At 46.9% G+C, this 22,044-nt stretch overlaps 1 protein-coding gene across 1 annotated transcript in view; it reads right to left on the bottom strand.

Annotated features, from left to right (window-relative positions):
• Window positions 1–9,380: 9,380 nt before the first annotated feature.
• The window catches only part of LOC141059791 (uncharacterized), a 65,160-nt gene continuing 52,496 nt past the window's right edge, over window positions 9,381–22,044 (bottom strand). Inside the window, exon 3 of the mRNA XM_073555907.1 lies at window positions 9,381–9,483. Within this exon, the coding sequence (XP_073412008.1) occupies window positions 9,381–9,483 (103 nt within the window). The remainder of the gene's footprint in view (window positions 9,484–22,044) is intronic.

Genomic DNA, 22,044 nt, shown 5'->3' on the forward strand with positions numbered 1-22,044 from the left:
ACTAGGGAATTCACCTAGAACAGTGTGAATCTTGGTATCAGTCTTTTCCTTTAGCTGAGGATCTTCCTTAATCTCAACTCTTTCACCCAATTGGGATGGACATACTTTCAGATTGTCTCTGTATATGGTAGTACACGATTTTCCACCGTCTTTGAAGATAGTACACACTTTGCTGTTGTCATAGCTAGATGGTTGAGTAGTGTAAGGCGGAGCCTCCCATTGGTCATCTAACTTGTGGTTTCTTCTATTTTTCTTCAGCACTTGTTCACCTGTTGATAAGGGGTTTGCTTCAGCATGTCTGTTAAAGTTCCTTTCCTGTTTTTGCCTAGCTTGAGCAAGACTTTCCTCTACACATTGCTGAACTTTTTGATACTGCAGTTGTCTTTCTGTATTCCAGTCAGTGTCCATTTGGCTGGATATGGTTTCAGGAGTTAAGACTCCCATTTCCAGGTCGAGGGGAGTTTACCTGGATGTGCACGCATCAAGTAAGCTGGGGCATGTCCTGTGGTGCTGGTTGGGATATGGTTGTATATTTCAATCTAATCAGGTAATTTCTCAGTCCATTGGTTCCTTTCTTCTAGTGGTAGGATCTGCAATAAATTGATTACCAGATGATTTAGTTTTTCTCAAAGACCATTGTCTTGTGGGTGGTACGGTGAAGTTCTGATCTTTTTACATCCATAGAGGGAGCAAAATTCTTGAAAGACTTCTGCTTCGAAGGCTGGACCTCTGTCTGTCAGCACTTGATCTGGGTAGCCATGGTGTTAGGCGTCGGGTTTCTGCTTCTGCTCTGCAGGAATCCAGACCCTTACATTCTGCGGTCTCTTGCTGCTTATCTACCGCAGAGGAGATTGCCTTGCAGCAAATCTCTCCAGGGGCTAAGTCCCTCTGTCCTCCTACTGAGCATGCTCATGAGACGATTTCCCATTGGAGATCGGGAGTCATGTGCTCAGGTCCTGCTCCAGATCTGATTGGTCCATCTCGGAGATCTGGAAGCTTCAGGAAAGTCCCGGCTGCTATAAAAAGCATGCATGGCCGTTCCGCCATGCGCTAGTATAGTCTCTAGTTGCTACTGTGTGAATGATGATGAATGTAGGATTCTGGTGAATGACTCATTTGAAACCCCTTCCCTCTGATATTACGTATGTGGACAGGGACTAGGCTTAGAGTCAACGCCAGCACGCCACTACTACATCATCCACAGTTGATAGCGTCCGACATTGTTCTTGCGTACTAGCTTTGTCGTCTAGCGGCAGTGTCCTACGCCGCGCTGCAGTTGCAGCCCTCCTTGGCATCCGCAGTTGCGATGTCACACACACGGTAGGTCTAGACGGATGCAGTTCCGCTGTCTTTGGCTCTGCTCCTGTGACCAGATACCGTGTGTGCATTTACTCTGAGTACTGTGACTCCAACAGGCTCAGCTCAAAAAGAGCAGAGCTTTCTGCCGCTGTGAAGAAGTGAAAGGGGTCTATCAGCAAGTTGGAGGAAAGAAAAGCTACCATCTTTGCTGGGAGTGGCCCCTTTGCAGAGAAGCTGAGGAATGATGACTGGTTCAGAGCCCTGACCAATGGGTCTCCTGTGGGTTCACTGAGTCCTGTCTAGGTGGAGGAAAAGGAGGAGGAGGAAGACCGCAAGACCATTGTGCCATACCCACCTGCAGGCCTGATAAGTGAACCCCAGGCAACGCATAGCGGGAGAGCCCCTGAGCAAGGGGCTCTCCCACCTGACTCTAGCATGTCAGATGAGAGTGGGAGCGAGGGGGAGGATGGAGGAAAAGGGAGCAGTTGTGAGGGGGGCTGCCTCATCCTGCAGCAGATGCAGCAGATCGAGTCTCCGATAAGTTTTGGCCAACTGACGTTCGGGGATGAGGTCTGTGAGAATGGAGCAATTGGGAAGATGAAAAAACAGCCCAAAAAGAAGGCAAAGACAAAAGCCATAGAGAGGTTTGTTTATGTCCCCCTTCCCGGGGCCCCCCTGTCCCCTTGTGTGGAACCCGCTACCCACCCCAACTTGGGCCCTGTTGTGGATCGGCAGCGAGGGAGCGGGAAGAGTGATGTATGTCTGGAGCAGAGCACTGTCTCTGTTGGTGGTGGCGTAGCTTCAGACAGCGATATGGAGTGTGGCACAGGGGGTGGCCCGGTGATGGCAGTGGAAATGATGGGGGTGCTCGAGCTAAGTCCTTTGTGGCAGAGGGGGACTGGCCGGGCACCTGGTGCACCCACTGGCGGGGATGGTGTGTGTGGCAGCTGCTGCCTCCTGCACTGCTGGTGGGGTGCTGACAGCCGGGGGCCGCATCTCCAGTGGTGTGTGCTGGGGTGTCTGAGCCCCCTCTTATGGATCGGCAAAAGCTGGATCACTTTCCGGGGCCTAGGTACCAAAAAATGGTAAGGGAGCGGAGCTTGCTGCCATGACAGCAGGAAAGTTGGTGGTTTCTCCCCTGGTGTTGTCCGTGGCTGGGTCGGGGTGTAGATACAGTGATGGCTAGTGTTGAGCATTCCGATACCGCAAGTATCGGGTATCGGCCGATACTTGCTGTATCGGAATTCCGATACCGACTTCCGATATTTTTTCAATATCGGAATTCGGCATCGGAATCGGAAGTTCCAAGTTGATTTGACAGACTGACGTCATCATGATGCGCGGTGTGTGCGCATCATGATGCGCCGTCATTTCGGGCCTTCCGGGGGTCTCTGCCGGCCTGCCGGGGGGCTGTGCCGGCCTGCCGGGGGGCTGTGTGGACTGCCCGGGGTCTGTACCGGCCTGCCGGGGGGCTGTGCCGGCCTGCCGGTGGTCTGTGCACCCTGTGGGGGTCTGTACCGGCCTGCCGGGGGGCTGTGCCGGCCTGCCGGGGGGCTGTGCTGATGTCCGGGGGTCTGTGCAAGCATCGTCCGATGGGACTACAAGTCCCATCGGGCGATGCCTGCTACCATGACAGTGATTGACACATTAGCCAATGATGGGACAGTAGTAGTCCCATCATCCGGCTAATGTGTTAAATGTTAAAAAAAAAAAAAAAAAAAAAGAAATACTACATACATACTACATGCATGCTACATACATACTACATGCTACATACATACTACATATATACTACATACATACTACATGCATGCTACATACATACTACATGCTACATACATACTACATATATACTACATACATGCTACATACATACTGCATGCTACATACATACTACATACATACTACATGCATGCTACATACATACTACATGCTACATACATACTACATATATACTACATACATACTACATGCTACATACATACTACATATATACTACATACATGCTACATACATACTGCATGCTACATACATACTACAGTCATGGCCAAAAGTATTGACACCCCTGCAATTCTGTCAGATAATATTCAGTTTCTTCCTGAAAATGATTGCAAACACAAATTCTTTGGTATTATTATCTTCATTTAATTTGTCTTAAATGAAAAAACACAAAAGAGAATGAAGCAAAAAGCAAAACATTGATCATTTCACACAAAAGTCCAAAAATGGGCCGGACAAAAGTATTGGCACCCTCAGCCTAATACTTGGTTGCACAACCTTTAGCCAAAATAACTGCGACCAACTGCTTCCGGTAACCATCAATGAGTTTCTTACAATGCTCTGCTGGAATTTTAGACCATTCTTCTTTGGCAAACTACTCCAGGTCCCTGATATTTGAAGGGTGCCTTCTCCAAACTGCCATTTTTAGATCTCTCCACAGGTGTTCTATGGGATTCAGGTCTGGACTCATTGCTGGCCACCTTAGAAGTCTCCAGTGCTTTCTCTCAAACCATTTTCTAGTGCTTTTTGAAGTGTGTTTTGGGTTATTGTCCTGCTGGAAGACCCATGACCTCTGAGGTAGACCCAGCTTTCTCACACTGGGCCCTACATTATGCTGCAAAATTTGTTGGTAGTCTTCTGACTTCATAATGCCATGCACACGGTCAAGCAGTCCAGTGCCAGAGGCAGCAAAGCAACCCCAAAACATTAGGGAACCTCCGCCATGTTTGACTGTAGGGACCGTGTACTTTTCTTTGAATGCCTCTTTTTTATCCTGTAAACTCTATGTTGATGCTTTTGCCCTAAAAGCTCTACTTTTGTCTCATCTGACCAGAGAACATTCTTCCAAAATGTTTTAGGCTTTTTCAGGTGAGTTTTGGCAAACTCCAGCCTGGCTTTTTTATGTCTCGGGGTAAGAAGTGGAGTCTTCCTGGGTCTCCTACCATACAGTCCCTTTTCATTCAGATGCCGATGGATAGTACGGGTTGACACCGTTGTACCCTCGGACTGCAGGGCAGCTTGAACTTGTTTGGATGTTAGTGGAGGTTCTTTATCCAACATCCGCACAATCTTGCATTGAAATCTCTTGTCAATTTTTCTTTTCTGGCCACATCTAGAGAGGTTAGCCACAGTGCCATGGGCTTTAAACTTCTTGATGACACTGCGCACGGTAGACACAGGAACATTCAGGTCTCTGGAGATGGACTGTAGCCTTGAAATTGCTCATGCTTCCTCACAATTTGGTTTCTCAAGTCCTCAGACAGTTCTTTGGTCTTCTTTCTTTTCTCCATGCTCAATGTGGTACACACAAGGACACAGGACAGAGGTTGAGTCAACTTTAATCCATGTCAACTGGCTGCAAGTGTGATTTAGTTATTGCCAACACCTGTTAGGTGCCACAGGTAAGTTACAGGTGCTGTTAATTACACAAATTAGTGAAGCATCACATGATTTTTCGAACAGTGCCAATACTTTTGTCCACCCTCTTTGTTATGTTTGGTGTGGAATTATATCCAATTTGGCTTTAGGACAATTCTTTTTGTGTTTTTTCATTTAAGACAAATTAAATGAAGATAATAATACCAAAGAATTTGTGTTTGCAATCATTTTCAGGAAGAAACTGAGTATTATCTGACAGAATTGCAGGGGTGTCAATACTTTTGGCCATGACTGTACATACATACTACATGCATGCTACATACATACTACATGCATGCTACATACATACTACATGCCACATACATACCACATACATACTACATACATACTACATGCTACATACATACCACATATATACTACATACATACAATACATTCATACAATACATACATAGACATACAGTACATATAACATAGAGTAACATACTTACCAATACTTGTCACATTGTTCCCCGAAGCCATTGTCTTTTCCGGAATAAATATTAACATAACAAACCACAAAAATACTCACCCACGATCCGAAGCAGTCCACGAGTGTGTCCCACGACGATCTTGGGTAGAGAACTGCAGCATCAGATGATGCTGCCGTTCTCTACGGGCTGCAGGAATCCAATGACGGAAGGTAGGTATCCTTCCGCACTGTATTCCTCCGCCACTTAAAAAAAAAAAGTCCCTAGTCTCACTTTATGCCATTGCTGCGTGGGAAATTCCCACACAGCAATGGCATAAAGTGAGACTAGGGACTTTTTTTTTTTTTTTAAGTGGCGGAGGAATACAGTGCGGAAGGATACCTACCTTCCGTCATTGGATTCCTGCAGCCCGTAGAGAACGGCAGCATCATCTGATGCTGCAGTTCTCTACCCAAGATCGTCGTGGGACACACTCGTGGACTGCTTCGGATCGTGGGTGAGTATTTTTGTGGTTTGTTATGTTAATATTTATTCCGGAAAAGACAATGGCTTCGGGGAACAATGTGACAAGTATTGGTAAGTATGTTACTCTATGTTATATGTACTGTATGTCTATGTATGTATTGTATGAATGTATTGTATGTAGTATGTATGTAGTATATATGTGGTATGTATGTAGCATGTAGTATGTATGTAGTATGTATGTAGCATGCATGTAGTATATATGTAGTATGTATGTAGCATGTAGTATGTATGTAGCATGCAGTATGTATGTAGCATGCATGTAGTATATATGTAGTATGTATGTAGCATGTAGTATGTATGTAGCATGTAGTATGTATGTAGCATGTAGTATGTATGTAGCATGCATGTAGTATATATGTAGTATGTATGTAGCATGTAGTATGTATGTAGTATGCATGTAGTATATATGTAGTATGTATGTAGCATGTAGTATGTATGTAGTATGTATGTAGCATGCATGTAGTATATATGTAGTATGTATGTAGCATGTAGTATGTATGTAGCATGCATGTAGTATATATGTAGTATGTAGCATGTAGTATGTATGTAGCATGCATGTAGTATGTATGTAGCATGCATGTAGTATATATGTGTTATGTATGTAGCATGTAGCATGCATGTAGCATGCATGTAGTATGTATGTAGTATGTATGTAGTATATATGTGGTATGTATGTAGCATGCAGTATGTATGTAGCATGCATGTAGTATATATGTAGTATGTATGTAGTATATATGTAGTATGTATGTTGCATGTAGTATTTATGTAGTATGAATGTAGCATGTATGTAGTATGTATGTAGTATATATGTAGTATGTATGTTGCATGTAGTATGAATGTAGCATGTATGTAGTATGTAGTATGTAGTATGAATGTAGCATGTATGTAGTATGCATGTTGTATGAATGTAGCATGTATGTAGCATGTAATTTTTTTTTTTTTTTTTTTTTTTTTTTACATTTAACACATTAGCCGGATGATGGGACTACTACTGTCCCATCATTGGCTAATGTGTCAATCACTGTCATGGTAGCAGGCATCGCCCGATGGGACTTGTAGTCCCATCGGACGATGCCTGCACAGACCCCCGAAGCCTGCACAGCCCCCCGGCAGGCCGGCACAGCCCCCCGGAGCCTGCACAGACCACCGGCAGGCCGGCACAGCCCCCCGGCAGGCCGGCACAGCCCCCCGGAGCCTGCACAGCCCCCGGGCAGGCCGGCACAGCCCACCGGAGCCTGCACAGACCACCGGCAGGCCGGCACAGCCCCCCGGCAGGCCGGCACAGACCACCGGAGCCTGCACAGACCCCCTGGCAGGCCGGCACAGCCCCCCGAAAGGCCCGTACAGACCCCAGAGAGGCTGTACAAGGGCAGGAAAGGGTTTTTCTTATTCCGATACCGGAAGTCCCATAGACTTGAATGGGACTTCCGGTATCGGAATCGGCGATACCGATACTTTTTTTAAAGATCGGCCGATACCATCCGATACGATACTTTGAAGTATCGGACGGTATCGCTCAACTCTAGTGATGGCTCTTTGTCGAGGGCCCCGCTGCCGCTGGATGCCGAGGGGGAGTGGCTAGAACTGAGGAGGTCAGCGGTGGTGGCGAACGGTGTTGGGGCCGCATCTTTAGAAGTCTGTGCTGCGGTACTGGAGGGCCCTATGGGCAGATCCAGTGCTTGGTCTGTCTGGGGGCCCCGGGGTGGTGGGCTCCGGGGGCATGACCTCCCTGGCTGTGGCCCTGCCCACTCAGATTTTGTCCAGAAAAGGGGGTGTGGCCTCCATGGCAGTGACCACACCCACTCATATCTCAGCCCTGAAGGGGGCATGGTCTCAGCTGCCCTGCGGTTGAGGCCTCGCCCACTCCAGGGGGTGCCGAGTTGCAAGGTTCCCCTGCTCCCCACGCCTTACCTGGGGCGGATGCAGCTGAGGTCCTGGCGGCTCTGGTGAACTCCGTGGTGGGTGAAGTGCTGGGGGCTGGTGTGCAGTCTATCTTTGCTCCTGGCTCTTCTCTGGGCTCAGTGAGTGCTGCTTCTCCTGAGCCCGGGCAGAACACATTTACCAACATTTGCTAGGCGATCCTCCTAGGCAGGAGTGCCAGCATTGGTAAAATTGGCTCCAAAAATGGAAGCACTATTCAGACTTGCCCCCATGGGAGACAATAAATAACATTTATGTGAATGGAGTGTCTGGTGTGAATGGTGGTGAGAGGGATGGGGGTATGGATGTGGATGTGGGTGAGGGTTCGATTAGTGGTGTGAATGGTGTGAATGCTGGTGGTTGGGTGGTAGGTGAGGGGGCTTGCCCATCTGTCCCCCCAGCTGTGGTTTCTTGTACTTTTGCGGGGACCGTGGTTGGGGCTCCGGGGGTTTCTCAGGGGGTCTCCTCACCTCTGGGCTCTGGGGATGGCGTTTTGCACTGCCGTTTCCAGGGGGCCCTCAAAAAGGGAGAGCGGTCGATCATTGTAGAGGGAAGAGAGGTGGATTTGTCTTTCTGGCTGGAGAGACATGGCTTGGCCGCCTTCCAAGATAGAAGGGAGGAGGAAACCGTATGGTCCCTCCCGACAGCCGGGCCAGGGGAAGCCAGGAGGAATATGGTCTGTTATGAATGAGTCACCGAAGGAGGAAAAAACAAAAATACAAGCTAAGTCCAGAAAACCGGAGAGGTTTGTAGCTATCGGATTGCAGACCCCTGATCTTATTCACCACAACTAACCGTAGCCGTGGGGGGTTCCTACGGTGTCCTAGACCCCTCGTTCACAGCCGGAGAACTAAATAAGCCTAAAGAAAGAAAGGGGAAATCTAAACTGCCCCAGAGCAGACCCCAAAGCAATAGACAGCCCCCAACATGTATTGTCGGTGAAAAGCAGATGAAAACACAAACACAGACAGAAAGACAGGTTGAGCAAACGATGGAGCCCAACTAACTAAATAGGAAAGGACAGAAAAGATGCTGGCTGCAATCCACAAAAAACCCTACCAAAAATGTCCCAACCGTCTGATAGGTAAAAAGGCCCTGAAGTCGCTAGACTTCAAAATCACTATATCAGCACTCAGGTATATTCTGAAAACAGAGCAAAGAGATAAACTGATCAGAGACAAAAATGGAGCTCAGCCCGTCCCAACAAAGGCAGGCTGAACCCAAAACACTAAGCAAACAGACAAAATCTCATGGAAAAATAAGAGAGCAAAAACTTAGCTTTCAGTAGACAGGACTAACTGGTTGCAAGCGCTCAGAGCAGAAAGGATCACCAGCACCCCTGTAGGGCGTCGGCTGCCTTATATCCACTCAGTGATTCCGGGTGTCCAATCAGGCTCCACCTGTTCAGATGACAGGTTCTTCTCAACCCAATCAATTTCACTACCTCTCTTCACCAGCAGAGGGAGTTCATCAGACATCAATGGTGAAGGGAAAATGAACTCACAACAATGGTCCATCTTCGGTGGAGGGGCAGTGAAGCTTGCCACCAAGGAGTAGGGTGGTGGAACTCCTCCTGAAGATGGGCTTCAAGGCGGTAGACATCTTCGCCCTGATACATCCTTTTGGTACCCTGTTCTTTGACATCAGCTTTGTTCGACCGGGGGGCTGGAACTCTCCTGGTCGAATTACAAGCTGGCAAAGGGAGAGCCTGGCTGGTGAGATTTCACTGTACAGGCGGTGTCTCGCCAAAATGGGATTAAGAAAGTGACCGTTTTGACTAGTAATGAGTCACTTTCCAGAGTTGACATCCTTACGTGGCTTTCCCGTTATGGAAAAGTCACGGACGTCCCAAAGAAGAACCGGCATCTGGTCAGGGGGCTGGAACTTCATGCTAAAATTGAAGGTCTCAGAAGGTACCGTCACCCACATCCCTTCCTCGGCATTCCTGCGAATGAACTGGATCCTGGTCTTCTACCAGGGGCAGCCAAAGGTCTGTCACAGGGGCGGTGATCCCCGCCACTTTAGCGCAAGCTGCAAGGTGCAGAATTGTTCCTTGTGTTGGGCCTTGCCGCATCCTGTGGTGACATTTGGTGCCAACCTGTGTGGTGATCTGTCACCCGTATAGTCGCTGCCCCCGCTCCTTTTCCAATACGGCTATGGGCCAGACAGGGGGGACCATGGGGGGGAACTCCTGGCGGCGCAACTTCTGCCATGGCTGCTGGTGGTGGTGGGAGAGAGGCTGAGGGGCCGGTGAAGAAGAACAAGGCCAGAGGTGCCACCTATCAAAGGAGGCAGGCAAATGCCATGGGGGTGAGGGGCAGGGAGAGCCTCAGACAACTGGGGTAATATCTGTCCCCCCGGGGGCTGTGGCCGGTGTCTCTGAGGCCCTGGGGGAGGAAGATGTATACGAGGAGATCAGGAGGATGGAGAGGGAGGACCCGGATGACTGTGACAACTCCCCCCAGTATGAAAGTGTGGATGAGGAAGTCACGGAGCAGCCTACAAGAAAGCAGGGTGGCAACCGTACCAAAAAAAGGGGGAAGAAAAGGAAGGTTAAAAAGCCTTCCAAGCCCCCTTGACCGTAGGTATGCCAAAGGAAGGGCTCACCGGCTCCCCTCTGATCGCCTTCTCCAACTGGTACCAAGCCCTCGATGACTCTGCTGAGACGGAGGTTGAGGGTGAGGGGCCGGGGCGGCACCTGAGGGGCTTTCGGGGGATGGTGGAGTCTGACCTCCAGAGGATGCTGTTTCCTCTGGGGGGACTGCCCTGGAGCCCAGAGGTGAAGGGAACACTAAAATGGACACCTCGATTTCCTTAAAAAGGAAAAAGAAAGTGGAACTGGACCCTTCGGGGGGAAGGGTAATGTGGGTGTGGGGAAAAAAAAGGCCATCCAACTTAATCACCCATGATGGTGGAACCCACCCTGTAGACTCTGGCGTCGATCACTGTCTCCAGTATAAAGTCAGATACGGTTAGATTTGCGGCCTTTGATTTTCAGACCCGAATTGAGGATGACATTTTGTTTTGCAGGAGACCAGACTAACAGACATGGGGCCATTCATAAAGCCAGAAAGGAGTGGATGAGTGGGCCCTCATACTGGTCTCTTGCGGCCTAGCCATATAGCGGGGTGGTGGTCTATTTTAAGACCGCATCAGTGGAATGCAGATGGGTGATTGAGATGGAAATGGGTAGGTGCCTGGCCTTGGACGTTTTCATGAGGGGACAGGAGCATAAATCTCTATGGGCCACAGTCCAAGTGGGACCATAAATGTCTCTTCCTGACGATCAAGGCCTTTCTTTTTACGAGTTGGCAGGTGGTCTTCAGTGGGGATTTTAACACTATTACGAGATGGGGGGTCCCGGAGACCGAAGGCTGGCTTATGATAGTAATACTCTAATTAGCATAGCTAGTGAAACTCGCCTGGTGGATGTCCACAGGTCACAGGGGTTTCACCTTTCATAGGGGTAGCAGTAGGTCCAGAATAGATAAGTTTTTTTGAAGGAGGATGCTATCTTTTTACCAGTGTCCGCCATTGAGATGGAATTCTCCGACCACTGTTTAATATTCTTTTCCTTGAATGATGCAAAGACTCCCCGCATGGGGAAAGGTCTATGGAAGTTGAATTAATTCTTTCTGGAAGAAGCGGAGGTGAGACAATCTTCTGAGGACTTTCTTCAGAGACAGGTACCGCTTTTGTATCTCTGTAGCAGCAAGTCTGAGTGGTGAGAGATCTTCAAAGAGAGGGTGGCGAGTTTCTTCCATCAGCTTTCAGCCTCAGAAGTCTGAACAGGCATCACTTGTATCGAGCTCTGAGGAGGAAACTTGAGCAGCTCCTGTCGACTGAGAGTGACCGCGAGGAAATGATGAAGGGTGAAGTTTTTGCACAAGAGGTGTCCATATGATAGGTACACATCTTTGGTTTTTTGAGAGGGATTTCGGGAGGTACCGCTCCCCCGACCCCTACAGAAACTGTAAGATGTCAGTGAGTTGTAAGGTTGTGATATGACTGATCGACAGTTCAGGTTCTCTGAGCAGATCCAAATCAGGGATCCTGAGGTCCTTTTACTCACGCCTCTTGGGAAAGAGGGATGTGAATCGAGATGGGATGCCGGCTTTCCTGGCTAAAACCATTCTTGAGCCAGGGGATGATTCCTCTTTTCATGTTTTGGCAGAGGCAATCAGGGAGGAGGAAGTGAGACTGGCAATTGATGGGCTTCGGCTGGCTTAACATCTGAGTTTTACAAGACATAAAGGGACTCTTTGGTCCCCCTCTTGACTGACATTTTTAACAAGTGTCTTTCCTCAAGTACTTTTACCAGATCAATGAGGAAGTCAGCCCTAATTATCCTGTCGAAGGGTAAAGACTTGTCTCGTATGGAGAATTGGCGTCCCATAGCACTTCTTGATACGAACCAATAGGTTCTGGCACAGGTGCTGCTCAATCGGTTGGTGAAGTTTGCACCCCAGCTCCTTTCAGGGGCTCAGCACTGCTTTGTTACAGGCCACAGTACATTTAGTGCTGTACTCGGTGTCCAGGAGGCAGCGGAGCAGAGCAGGGTGGGTCACTGGAAGGGTATCTGCTGTCCTTAGACCAAGCAAAGGCTTTTTACCGAGTGGATCATGAGTACCTTTGGTCTGTCCTTTTGAGGTACGGTCTGCCTGGGAGGTTTGTAAAATTGATTAAAGCTCTTGTACAAAGGGGCAGAGACTTTTCCACTTGTGAACGTTTGGGTTAGTCACCCTTTTGAAGTTGGTTTTGGGATCCGCCAGGGTTGTCCTTTGAGCCCTCTGTTATACATGTGCACGATCGAGCCCCTTTTAAGGAGAGTGGATCATGGACCGTTGGTGGGAGTCGAGATGGACCAGGCGGAGCCAGATGCCACTCTGAGGATGATAGCGTATGCCAATGATGCCTACCTTTTTGAATCCTCAAAAGAAGAGACGGATTGGGTCATGTCTGAGGTAGAGCGCTACTCGGAGGCTTCCAGGTCCATGATCAACCAGAAAAAATGTGAGTGTCTTTGGCTGGGAGGGGGGATCTGAGTTTTGATCTCCAGAACACCTTTCCAGAGCCCTAGGCCTCGGCAAAAATTCTAGTAATCAATTTCGGCCTGGGGGACTTCCACCAGCAAAATTAGGAGGGCAGACTTAAGATTTGCCACTCAGAAGGTGGACCAATGGAAGGGTTGGTCCTTAACCCTGAGGGAAAGGGTCAACTTGGCCAAAGGTTTTCTGCTTCCCTTGTCAATATACCTGGGCAGTGTCTGCATGTTGCCAGAACCTCTTTGGACACTGGTCTATAGCCTGTTCTTCCAACTATTATGAGGGAACAGGCTTAACCTAATCAAGAGGGAGGTCACGTACTGCACGTGAAGACTAGGGGGGTTGGGTATGGTAAACCCAGTGGTGTTTCTAGTAAACACCTTTCTTAAAACAAATATTACAAACCTCTGGATAGAGAGGGCTCTTCCATGGGTATTGTTGTGAATTCGCTTTCTGGCCTACCTCTGGTTGCTGCTGAAGGTGGTGGAGCTGGTCGGGTTGACGGAGGGGTTGTGAGTTCTCTTTCTGGGCTCCCTCTGGTGGTTACTGGAGGTAATGGAGCTGATCTGATAAACAGAGGCTTGCCACCTGATAATGAGGACAACGATTGGAGATCTGGGGTTTCAGACTGGATTTAAGACAGCCAACTCCCTCTATCCCTGCTGGTGATTTTTTCCTGCCTCCTAAGGTCTTAGTTTCCAGCTCAGTCCCTGCATGCTCAGCTAAGTGTTCTTTTGCTTCTGTTCACATTTGACCTGGTTTTTTCTATTTCAGTTTTGTGTGGGTCAGCCAGCTCCGGCTGGGGCTGTGCTGAATCACCATCCATATGTTACTGCTTGTGCCAGTTTGTTTTTGTCCCTTTTAGATTGGCCTCTTTTTGCTCTGCTTTCAGAATATACCAGAGTGCTGATATAGTGGGCGAAGTCGTGCGACTTCAGTATTTTTGCATCAGACGTGTTGGACCTTTTTGCAGGGTTTTTTGCGTGACTGCAGACAGTGTCTTTCCTTTCCTGTCCTGTCTAGTCAATGTGGGCCCCATCGTTTGCTCAGTCTATTTTCCTACCTGTGTTTGTGTTTTCATCTTGTCTCACCGACAATATATGTTTGGGGGCTATCTATTCCTTTGGGGTTTGCTCTGGGGCAGTTTAGATTTCCCCTTTCATGCTTTAGGCTTAGTTAGCTCTCCAGCTGTGCCGAAGCGTCTAGGATCATTATAGGCACGCTCCACGGCTACTGCTAGTTGTGTGGATAGGATCAGGGGTCTGCAATCTGCTTAGTTACCAACTTCTCTGGTTTTCTGTGGCTTAGCTTGGGCTTGCTCTCCTCCTCGGTGACCCAATCCTAACAGAGTATTCTCCTGCAGGGGATGGTTTCGGCCGTTCTTCCAGGATTGGGAGACAAGAGGTCAGGTAAAGGACCTTTGCACACCACCTGGGCATCTTCTGGCTTATGCTACCCTGGGTCTGAAGGTGATCCACTGGTGGGGTTTGGGGATGTGGAAAAATCAGGACCATGTTGAGGAAATCCCTTGACAGTAGGGTTCTGTTGACCCATTTCCAGAAGCCTCTGGTGCTCAAGATTGCCCAGGCTGGGATCTGGAGGTGGGGCTTGGGTTGTTAAACTCTTCACGGATCCCCTTGAAGTTTTGGCACTTGGCGCTGTTTCCATGGGAAACTGTATGTGAGGGACAACCTGAAGTACAGGAACTCTGATGACCGGGATTGTCTCCTCGAGTAGTGTGGCAACATGCTGGAAAGCATGAAGCATGTCCTCCTTCGGTGTCCCTTTAATCCTGGGGTCTACAACAGGGTGGGCTTCTGTAGGCTGGCCTAGGCTAGCGTGCCTTTCCTATGCGGAGTGGGCCTATGGGGCATTCAGGTCCCTGGGTGGCCGAGATCAGGGCACGTTATTTTTAGTCAGTTTAGTGGCTTGGTTTTACACGTGGAATGCACGATGCTTAATGTCAACACAACAGAAAGCCCTCCCATGGGAAGAGGTGGTTAGCAACATTTTGGGTGACCTGGGCAAAATACATTCTTTGGAGTTTGACAGGCTGGGGGCAGGGATGGCCTCCCGACTTTGGAGGGGTTTCTGCTTTAAAGTACAATAGGGAAAGCTAGTATTGGTGTGTTTGTTTGGTAGGGTAAGATAAGGTGGTGTGTTTAGGGTCAGATAGATGTATAGGGGGAGACAGGGACAGAGAGGAACAGTATAGGGATAGGTAGATAGGTAGGTTTTGGTACGCTAGGTAGAGGAGGGATAGTAAAAAGCAGGTTGTGATGGACAGGGTCAGTTTTTATAGGGGACGAGGGACAGCTTCAGTTAGAGAGGGACAGGACGCTTGGTATGAGTGGTAGTCAGGGTTGGGGCCTCTTGAAACACAAGCTATGTGGTGGTGGGCTGTTGTGTTGCACAGATAGCTTTTTGTTTCGTAGAAAAGAGGAATGGATATTGGGTTTGCAGGTGCAGAACTTGGGTCTGACAAGGGTATTGTTTTGTGTTTTGCAAATGTTAAAGATGATATCCATTTAGCAAAAAGTTATATAGGAAGTATATACAATATAAAGGTGTTTTTGTTATTGTTAAACTCTACTGATTGTATGTTTGTCTGTTTGTATGTGGCATGTTGGGGGGGATTTAGTTTTAGGTTGAGTGGGGGATGCGTGGGTTTTCTCTAAAGACGGTGGAAAAAGACACCCTAACGGAAACTTTAAAAAGGAGGGCAAATGGACCCATTTAAGGAAAAGGGCATGATAAACTATTCATGGACCGTGGTTTTGAAGTGTAATAGGCATGAAACATTTCATGAGACCTTGGGTTGTGAAAGGGAAAAAAAGTATTTTGTGGAGCAAAAAAAAGTGTTTTGCAGAGGAAAAAAAAATTGGATTTTCAAAAAAGTGTATAGGTAGCAGTTATGCTACAGCCGAGAGGGCCTTTTTGTTTTGCTACTTTGGGCGAATGGGCCGGGTTTTTTTTTTAAGAAGCAAAGTGTGAATGTGGGTGAATGTGGAAAATTCCTTGTTGGGGGTTCCTGAGTCTGAATTATTGGACTCTGGTAGGCCTGTTTTGCAAACTTTTGGCTTTGTGGATTTTGTTTTCTCGGTTTTCGCAAAACGGAGTTTTTTTTTGTAAGTTTTGCATTTTTATAAATAAAAAAGAGTTCCATTACTGTCTGCTGCTGCTGCCTATTACAGATATTGACCGTATATACCTAGCCCCAGGTATCTGTGGTCAGGAATTATTTGGTTTTGCAGCTTAATCCTGATTATTTTATTTAAAAGCAATCCAGTGCACACATTTTTTTTCTCCATTTGCTTAATGGCACTGCAAAATAAAGCCAGATCCTTTCCATAGTACAGCATTAAAATGCAGCTATTTTAAACAGGGGTTTGGCCATCACAGCGATCACATCTGAGTGTGCATAAAATTCTGCCATTTTTGTGGTACTGTCAAATTTTTTTGGAGTGTCTTATACAAGTTCTTGCCACCAGTTTGCTTAAAAAAATCTTTACCAACAGGACAGATAGTTTACACTAGGTTTTGACCGCCACATGCCTATCATTGTGCTCATAATTGTGCCATTTCAGGGCTTCATTGAATATTTTTTGCTGTGTCTATTTAGAATCCATAAATGCGCTATCCTCTGAGGTCCTTGCTGCCTAAGGCTGTGCTTGGGCCTCTATTCCTGCTTTTCTTTAAGCACTTGCCCGTATGGCAGGCAGCTTGAGCCTTTTTTACAGGTGTCGCTCCTTCGTGGGGGGGCTCCGGGCTCTCTTATGCTGCTGTGCCACCGAGTGTTTTATGGGGCCAGGAGGCCTGCAGTCCCCTGCCCTCCGGATTTAGCTGTCAGGCTCTCTTTACCTGCACAGCCACAGACTCCGGCTTCCTCTTTCAATCGCTCAGCTCTGGGTTGAGCTTACTCTCAGCACCACTCCCCAGATTCCCCAATTTCTCCTTTCCTCCATAACTCTCCTCAGACTCTGTCAGCCCTCACTCCTTCTCTCACTCCCCTCTGACTGACTGACTGGTTGACTGACTCCTTCCAGAACAATCTCCTTACCTCAGCACTAACTCCTCCCTCTAACTGTCACTCCCTTAAGCTCCGCCCTTTTGGTCTGGACTTAGAACAAGTGTTGGATGCTGGTTCTACCTGGTCAGGGGACCTCTCATTTCTTCTGGGCATGACATTACCCCCTGTGGGGGTGTGCAGGTGTGGGATGGCGATATTTATGTGCAGGTTCGAGGTTTTGCCCGGCAACATGGATGATGCAGGAGGCGTTATCTACGTCAATCAGAGCAGGAAGATGGCGAACAGCAACTGGGAGGAGGGATAAATGCTGCAAGGACAACTATAGGATCAGACCATCAGGATTTACCTAGATCTTGGCAGAATTTCAAATGGTTTTTGGGATTTATATAGGGGTAACAGGGAGTTTTATACCCCTATATGAAATGGAGGACAGCGCTGATTAAGGTGCAAGTCTTAGTTCAGACATGAAAAAACTTGTGACAGCTTCCATTTAATTAATCATCACTGTATCAAAGATTATAAATAAAAAAGTCTATTATTCACATTATCAATTAGTCAATTATCTTTGCGTAGAGTAATTCTATCATTGTTTTAAATGAAACTTACATTAATATTTGTTTTGAATTATTTGACTGCTTATAAAACCCCTTGATATATCTATTCAACTCTGTGGGTGCCATGATATGCTTAATGATTTCCATTACATAGAAACGACAAAATGGGGATTGTTAAAAGAAAATATTCATTTCTTATACACATTATATTTACAAAACTGTTTATAAAGATACTGTATGTGTTTACACTCTTTACACTCTATTGCTAAAGCATGTATCAGGTCTATACTATAAAATGTAATCATAGATCACAAACTGTCTAAATTATCAGTCCTAAAATCTGTACTCGGCTCCCATGCCACAAAATACTTGTGGTACTATGGAGGTGCACCACCATTGCTGCTGAATAATGTCTGTGAAACATTACTGCCTGCAGATATTTTGCTCTGTGTCTGGGTCTGTTCTCTCTTTTAATAGAAAAATAAAACAACCCTTGTTACATGAAATTTAAGAAATTGTGTAGGTTAAAATAACAGTTATCGTTTCGAAGGATTACAAGATCTCTTCTCTCCACATCTGCTTCCAGTTTTTCTGTCACAGTGTGGAGTCCTTTGAAGGAATGGTATCATTTAATATGTTTATTGTGTGCAAGCTCTAGGAATAATCTGACAGCTAGCAATGAAATAGGCCATCCAATTCTGTGAGGTCTCCTCATATTGCTGCTTATCTACCTGAAATCGATATTGATCTCATTGTCTAATGCCAAATATAAGATCCGCATGCCTGCAGCCTCAATATAGCCTTTTCTTCCTATAAGTTTGTGGTGAAAGGCTCACAATGTTATCCATGTTGACAAGTTTGCATTTTTTCCTAATCAATATAAGATATTCAATGACAAGAGTAAGATCCTGCTGCTGGGATACTCATATTTCCTAGACATATATTAATTTCTATGACCATCCATGGTTCTCCAGATTTAAGAGCTGTGAAATAGTTCTCACTTTCAATAAAGTGCAGCACGCCTCTATTTTGATGCTAACCAGGTTATGAGCGCTTTTGCATTGATTTAGACCACAACTTTTTCATCACATCTTTTACAGTAGCAAAAATATAAGTTTGATTAAATCTTGACAAACAGTTCTCATTTCTAAAGCTAATGTGGATTTAATCCTAAATCTCTAATTAATGTAACAATTTAAATATTTAGAATTGAGAGTCCTCAGTGGTTGATACAAAGATATATATCTTTCCTGTAATAATCTAATCTCTTTTCTAATATACTTTAATTACAAATTCTGCTTAGTAGGCTCTTGTCACTGTGGAATATTTTTTTTTCAATGCACAGTGACAGTGCGCACCCTCGCAAGCACAATGTGCTCTTTTGAACCATGTGACAGAGTGTCACGTCGGTGGCAGTGACCGCCGCCGTTCCAGCAGCGGCGGCGTCCGCCGCCGCCACTACTCACCAACCCATGTCTCGCCGCACTGTGCCCGCCTCCTCCTTGCTCTCGTCCTCCCGGTGCGTGGCTGTCCTGTGCTGGAGCCCTAGGCTGCGGGCGAGCGCTCTGCAGGTTTCTTAACCCTGCAGCGCCTGCTCAGAGGCCCTGTCCACCCAATCATCCAGCAGCGTATGGTATATCAGGCGACTCCAAGATGGTGGAGACTCCTGATTATCGTGTGCTGTTCCTTGCCGCATTCTGGCCGAGTTGTAGGGGGCTTTCCTACAACTTCCTTTTGTTCCCTGTGCCTCACCTCGTTCTGTATTCCGTATTCCGTCCTGTACTCCTCACCAAGTCCTGTACTCCTCACTCAGTCCTGTACTCCGTTCTCCATTCTGTACTCTGTTCTCCGTCCTGTACTCCATTCTCCGTCCTGTACTCCGTTCTCTGTCCTGTACTCTGTACTCCGTCCTGTACTCCTCACTCAGTCCTGTATTCCATACTCCGTCCTGTACTCCGTTCTCCATCCTGTACTCCGTTCTCCGTCCTGTACTCTGTTCTCCGTCTAGGGACCTGTGGAAGACGATATTTTGAAGGAGTCGGGCAACTGTAACCTGTAGGCCACCGGGTTGATCACCTCTATAATCTTGTATGGGCCAATAAATTTGGGGACCAACTTCATAGAGGGTATCTTAAGTTTGATGTTATGGGTGAACAACCAGACCTTTTCCCCCACTGTCAATGCACGACCCGACCTCCTCCTCCTGTCTGTAAAATGTTTGTCCTTCTTCTGGGCTTTGGAGATGTTCCCCTCGGCACCAGGGCAACCAGAATCCATACTGGATAATTCCCCAAACTGCCGAAAAAAAACATAATTGATGTGAAAGGGAGACTTTCCGGTAGACTGATTAATACGAGAGTTGAACGCATATTCTGCCATGGGTAATACCTCACACCAGTCTTCCTGTCTGGAGGAGGCCAGGCTTCGCAGAATCTGCTCCAATGACTGGCTGGTGCGTTCAGTCTGTCCTTTGGATTCCGGGTGATAGGCAGAGGAGAATGATAACGTGACTCCCAACTTCTTACAAAACGCTCTCGAAAATCTGTTCACAAATTGCTCACCCCTGTCTGACACCACGTTCACTGGCACTCCATGCAACTGAACTATGTGCTGTATAAACAAGCAGGCCAAGGTTTCAGCATATGGTAATGCAGGTAACGGCGCAAAGTGGGCTTGTTTAGAAAATCTATCAACCACTACCCATACCACTGAGTTGCCCTTGGAAGGGGGAAGATAAGTGATAAAGTCCATGGACAGGTGTGTCCATGGTTTATCCAGAATTCGCAAAGGCACCAATTCCCCGGCCGGTCGGACCAGAGAGCTTTTAGAGCGAGCGCACACCCGAAAAGAATTTACAAACCTTTTGAAATCAGTACCCATAGAGGGCCACCAAAAACCCCTAGCCACTGCCCCCTGGGTAGCTGCAATACCAGGGTATGCACTTAACACAGAATCAGGAAATTCTTGCAGGAGTGTGAGATGGAAATGTTCGGGTACAAACAATTTACTTGGGGGTTTATTTCTGGGAGCTTGTGCTTCCAGAATCTCTCTCTGTAACTCTTAGGAGACCGTTTGAAGAATGGAGGAAGTAGGTTCTGGAGGGGACACAGAATCAAAACTTCGGGATAAGGCAACCGCATTTAAATTTTTAGACCCTGGTCCGAACATAATGGTAAAATGAAATCGAGAAAAAAAAGTGCCCACCGAGCCTGTCTTGGGGTCAATCTCTTAGCGGACTCGATATAGGCCAGGTTTTTATGATCAGTGATGACTGTAATGGGATGAGCAGCCCCCTCCAAAAAATGCCTCATTTTTTCAAAGGCCAATTTAACCATTAACAAATCCCTGTTGCCGACATCATAGTTTCTCTCGGCTGAAGAGAACTTTTTAGAGAAAAAGGCACAGGGCTTGATGTTAGTCCGGGTAGAGGGGCCCAGGGACAACACTGCCCCCACCTCCGAAGCATCGACCTCCATGATAAAAAGTATTGATGAATAGAGTTGTACCAACACAGTGGCTGAAGTAAAGCATTTCTTTAATGTAAGGAAGGAATTTTTTGGGGCCACGGACCAATTTTTTACATCTGCCCCTTTAAGAGTGAGGTCTATCAAGAGTTTCACCACCTGCGAGAACCCTTTAATGAACTTCCTATAATAGTTAGCGAAGCCCAGAAATCGCTGCAACCCCTTCAGATCATGAGGCTGCACCCAATCTGTAATGGCCTGAACCTTCCCTGGATCCATGCGGAATCCCTCCCTGGATACACTTACACCCAGAAAACACAGTTCTTGTATAAAAAATGAGCACTTCTGCAGTTTAGCGTACAAATGGTTCTCCCAGAGTCTCATAAGAACTGTACGTAGATGGTGAAAGTGTGACTGACTGTCCTCAGAGTATATCAAGATGTCATCCAGGTAAATGACTACATACGCCCAATCAAGTCAGAAAAAACAACATTAATAAAGTTCTGAAAAACAGCAGGGGCGTTATTGAGGCCGAAGGGCATAACCAGGTTTTCAAACAGCCCCTCAGTTGTCGGGAATGCTGTTTTCCATTTGTCCCCCTCCCGGATCCTTATAAGGTTATAAGCCCCTCGTATATCGAGCTTAGAAAACCGTTTGGCCCCCGTGAATTGGTTACATGGAAAAATTAGGTACATGTTCTTAGCGGTAATTTTGTTCAGTTCCCGAAAGTCGAGGCACGGTCGCAACCCACCACCTTTTTTCTTTACAGAGAAAAATCCCGCTGCCACGGGTGAGACCAAGGGCCAAATATGCCCCTTGCGAAGGCTCTCTTTGATGTACTCTTTCATAGCTTGACGCACAGGCCCGGACAAATTAAACAAACGAGACTTGGGTAATTTGGCTCCAGGCACTAAATCAATGGAACAATCATATAGTCTATGTGGTGGGAGCTTTCGGAAAACACGTCATCATAGTCTCTCAGGTACTCCGGAATACCCTCCTGACCGACAGGCGACACAGATACAGATTTTATCGGATTGACAAAAGCAACCGAGTTACAACACAGACCATTATCATTACATCCCCATCGGGTGATCTCCCCTTCACCCAATTAATGAGAAGATTGTGGTGTTGCAGTCAGGGCATCCCCAATACCAGTCCTGCAGGCAGATTATTCAGAATGAAACAACTTAATTTTTCCATGTGAGTGGAACCCACTTTCAGAGAAAAAACTTCAGACATAAAACAAATTCCATCGCAGGTAAGAGGGGATGAATCCACAGCCACAATTTTAGCAGGGTCTTTCAGCCTGACTGTCCCTATCTTATTAAGAGTCACAACTTGGGCATCAATCAGACT

Source organism: Dendrobates tinctorius, unplaced genomic scaffold (genome assembly GCF_039654945.1).
Source record: "Dendrobates tinctorius isolate UK_male_01 unplaced genomic scaffold, ASM3965494v1 ptg000231l, whole genome shotgun sequence".
In the NCBI taxonomy this organism is placed as follows: domain Eukaryota; kingdom Metazoa; phylum Chordata; class Amphibia; order Anura; family Dendrobatidae; genus Dendrobates; species Dendrobates tinctorius.